General features: G+C 49.5%; 2 protein-coding genes across 2 annotated transcripts; one reads left to right on the top strand and one right to left on the bottom strand.

Moving 5' to 3' along the window:
• Positions 1 to 899: 899 nt before the first annotated feature.
• BC939DRAFT_48813 (uncharacterized protein) lies at positions 900 to 1,859 on the bottom strand. The gene has a single exon (XM_051559370.1). The coding sequence runs from the start codon at positions 1,483 to 1,485 to the stop codon at positions 994 to 996; it is 492 nt and encodes a 163-aa protein (XP_051415082.1). The 5' UTR covers positions 1,486 to 1,859; the 3' UTR covers positions 900 to 993.
• Position 1,860: 1 nt separating this feature from the next.
• On the top strand, positions 1,861 to 3,960 carry BC939DRAFT_48825 (uncharacterized protein). Its single transcript, XM_051559373.1, has 2 exons — positions 1,861 to 2,029; positions 2,579 to 3,960. The coding sequence occupies exons 1-2, from the start codon at positions 1,969 to 1,971 to the stop codon at positions 3,862 to 3,864; spliced, it is 1,347 nt and encodes a 448-aa protein (XP_051415081.1). The 5' UTR covers positions 1,861 to 1,968; the 3' UTR covers positions 3,865 to 3,960.
• The last annotated feature ends 221 nt before the right edge of the window (positions 3,961 to 4,181 follow it).

The raw sequence follows: 4,181 nt of genomic DNA, 5'->3' as shown, positions 1-4,181 counted from the left end.
TTTCTTAAGACTCTTTCCTTTGATACCCGTTCTATTATTGTACATCAGATTGTGAAAATGGTCGCCAAGATACTCTGGCGGGCGACCCTCTTTCGCAAGCGCTGATTGTCGAGTTAGATAGCAATCAATGGCCGCAATGTACTTGTTTTCTCTCACCGTTTTCCCTCATGTATCTTCTACCGTCTTTTTTTTTTTTTTTTTTTTTACGAAATGTAGACCAGCATGTCTGTTTGGAGTCGTGAATGATATAGTTATCAGATACATCATTCTGTCCCGTGAAGCATCGCATATGATCTGAAAGAGTGCCTTTGGCAGGATCCAGCTCGAACAGAGTAGGGAGCACGGCCTTCCCCCTGCACGGCAGGTAGCACCAAGAGCCAGTCTAGCCTATAGATATCACGCGAGAAGACCAAATAGTGTTATTTCCCATCACACGAGGAAATAAATGCGAGAGGGCTCTTTGCGGAGGAAATGAAATGGAGCACAAGATACACAAAGCGATCGTCAATCATATCTGGGCATCGATATGCTGTCTTTAAAAGTGTTTTTCTCATTTCTTTGAGAATGATGGATTTTTCTTTAAATATACTGGGGTTGCGCGGTGTGTATGCCTCTATCCCAATTGCACCTGTGCTGCTCAGAATTGATGGCACGCATAGGTCCGGTTTAGGACGGCCCTCGTATATTCTTGAGCTAAGACTAAGACCATGAACCATTTTGACGCCTATATAGTTCGTAGCGCGTTTCCTGAAGACGAAGGAGCGCGTTGAATATAAAAGAAAGGGTGCGCAGGCCTCTGATAATTAAGCCAAAAGATGATTGTCGAGGGCTGTTGGGAAGTTTGACCCGGAGACCGATTGTGTGTGGTTCTGGTCCTTCAAGAAGATACGCGTCAGGCAGTCTTTATTAGGGGATGTCAAAGGATTCTCACCACCCTCAATTGTATTTAAAAGCAGTGCATTGGATAGTTGACCCAGAAATGTAATTTCATGGCTACGGTTCGTGGACGTGTCGTTTGTTTGAAGACAAACCAAACCGCTCTTGAGGATAGTCTACATATTTGTGCCTCATGTTGTTTTTTGCAAGAGAGTTGGGCTCAAAAAAATATAAATAAATGCATTGCACTAAATTAAAAATGTGAAATGTGAAAATATGTGAGAGGCTGCCAATAGGAGCTAAAGATGGCCAGCAGGGTGGAATGATGGATGGGCATACAGGATACAAATACGAGAGCATTTTCACTGTTGTTTTCTCGAAAAAAGGTGGTGCCCTAAAGGAAGTGATGAAGTGATGAGGCGTGAGGTGATGAAGTGATGAAGGAGGGAAAGGGTGCTTATAGGATCCCGCTTCTGAATCTGATTTCGCTTCTTTGTGCCTTCTCTCTTTTCTGGTTCCCCTTTCCTTCATTCGACCCGAGCAGCCCTTGTGAACCTGCACTCCCATCCCTCGCCCACCATCCTCCATCCTCCATCCTCCAACCTCCATCCTTCATCCCGCCTCTTCCTACCTTCCACTCCTCCTCCTCTCCTACCATTTATCCCCCGCCCAATGTATCAGACACTTGCCTTCCACGACAACCTCCTCACGCTCGCAAGCCATCTCTAGTATACAAAGCACTTTAAAAAAAGAGAGAAAGGAATTTGCACAATTCACATCACTAAATTGTAAGCAACCCCCTCGAGCCGACGGCAATTAGCGCCCACCTTGTCCTTTCAACTTCGTTGTCCTTTCAGCTTCATTCTTGCCACACTGAACCAGTTATTTGGTCCAACGACTTTTTGTTTGAAAGAAAGACAATATTTCCCAAGAAACAAACAAATACCCCTGAACCTGACCATGATGATGACTCCGCTACATGATTAGATAATATATACCACCAGCTGCCCGACCATCGACTTAATAAGGAACGGTAATATCTTAACCAAACAAAAGAAACCAACTCGACGCAAGGAATCCCGCCCGAGAACAATGAGAATCTCTTGGGCTTTACAAACTGTGGCCGTCTTCTGTCTGGTTGCAGCCCATCCAGGTAACCAAGCCCAACATGATACTACTGCACCCCATTTCCCTCTCTTTCCCTTACACCCTCAACATCCATACACACACAAAAAATGAAAAAGAGCACGACAATCCTTGAATCGCTACATCAGCCTATCATGTCCCAGGAAAGAAAGGACCAGGCAACAAATAGCCGTTTCAACCATGTCACTCGTTTGGGTCGGGAATGAAGTTTAGTATCTGATGTGCACCTTCAGCAGCAGCTTTGAAACCAAGGAGGAGGACGTCCGTGACTCCTTTCGGAAACACCGACTCCTCTGCGCTCGGACAGACCGTCGCAACACAAGGATGAAAGGAGCAACGGAATATACGGAGGCTGTGTGCGTAGACGTGATTGAGCGCACAGCATGGGCCCGCTCAATGGAGTGCGAAAGAATCCACGGGTCGCGGAGAAGGCGCAATCTCGTCGCGTATCTTTTATCATTCATCTTGGATCGCTGCCATTTTGTCACCAATTATTCTGTTGCTAACTCAACCGTGACTCTTTTGCGTTAATTTTTTTCCCGGTATCTCCTCCCAGTCCTAGCTGACGGCGGTCTCAACGAGCATGAGTTGAGTCTGGAGCCCATCCAGGGCGTCCGTGAACGTCCAGATGTTTACTTCTACAAGCGAGCTGCTGCTGTGGGCGAAGATCTCGCCCGCGACGATAACAGCGCCGAGCATGACCGTCCCCGCTCTCGCCCTGGACCCTCCCGTTCCCACACCCCTGATACGCCTGGTCACCATCCGGATCCTACACATGAGCCCAGACACAAACGACCAACTTCCGACCATGGTGGAAAGCCAACAAAAAGCCATCATGACACCAAGCCCACAAAAGGACCCCACCACCCTTCCCACGGTAAAGATCCCCACCGTGGCAAGGTCCCTCATCATGGCAAGGACCCTCACCACGGCAAAGATCCTCATCACGGTAAGGATCCTCATCATGGCAAGCCTCCCAGCCATAAGCCAAAGCCAAAGCCAAAACCCTCCAAGACCCACAGCAAGCCTACCAACCACCCCTCCAAGTCCACGAAGCACCCCCCCAAGCCCACGAATCACAAGCCCAGGCCAACAGCAACGAAGGCACCATCCGTAACGACCACCACGGATGTACCCGCCATTGTTCCTACCACCACGGAGGCACCCGCCATTGTTCCTACCACCACGGAGGCACCCGCCATTGTTCCTACAACCACTAATGTCTCGACCACAACTGCAACCCCTGTAGTGCCCGTGACCATCAGCGTCCCTGGCAATGTTCAGGGTGATCCATCCAATGGCGCAAACGAACCTTTATCCAGCTCCCAGCCCACATCTGGAATGGTCTCCGGCCCGGGAACAACGACCAAGATGTCTGGAGGCTCCAACTCCGCGCTGGCGACCGTCTTAGGAGTTGTCGTCGGCTCTGTTGCATTGGTGGGCCTCGTTGCTCTGGGCGTCTACCGCCGTCGGGAAAGGAGGCGAGCAACTGAGGAGTACGCGGCACCCAACGTGGAGATGGATGAGGCGCCCCGAACGGCTTTCAGGCACGAGTCCTTTATGGCATTGGTCAAGGATGCGGCGCAAGGATTCTATGCGCCAGGTACAGAGGACCCCACAAAAGCGGTTGGAGCGTCTACTGCTGTTGCAGTCGCCAGCGCTGGCGCTGGTCCTGTAAGCATCAGCCATGATCTTTCCCGCCAGGGTAGTACTCGGTCCCAGAATAGCCAACGCAGCCAACTGTCACGTCGATCGGGCACCTTCTCTGGCAACAACTCTCTCAACGGTGCCATGCCCCCCTCGTCGTCGCCTCCTCCTCTGGCCTATCTTGGAGGACGCTAAATTCCCGTCTATAGGTCCATCATTGTCTTTTTGTCTCTGTTGCCCATCACAGACTTGTCGTTTCTAGCTCCCATTTTAACATCATGAGGATTGTGCGAGACTCGGTCAAGCTATGCAGTGATGATGGACCTCTTTGTTTGTCGTGCTGGACAGCTTGGCAGATGAAAACATGACAATCTTTATGACCATTGATGACAAGCAATCATAGAACACAGAAACACAGAAAGTACTTTATGAAATACCTCATGGACAAGGCGAACAAAATCAAAATAAAAAAGGAGGAATGCTTTCGTCCCAATCAAAACTACCCGTCCTTG

The sequence above is a fragment of the Gamsiella multidivaricata genome (genome assembly GCF_025024155.1).
Source record: "Gamsiella multidivaricata strain RSA 2152 chromosome Unknown BC939scaffold_13, whole genome shotgun sequence".
Taxonomy (NCBI): Eukaryota; Fungi; Mortierellomycota; class Mortierellomycetes; order Mortierellales; family Mortierellaceae; genus Gamsiella; species Gamsiella multidivaricata.
This window is presented reverse-complemented; position numbering and strand designations above follow the sequence as displayed.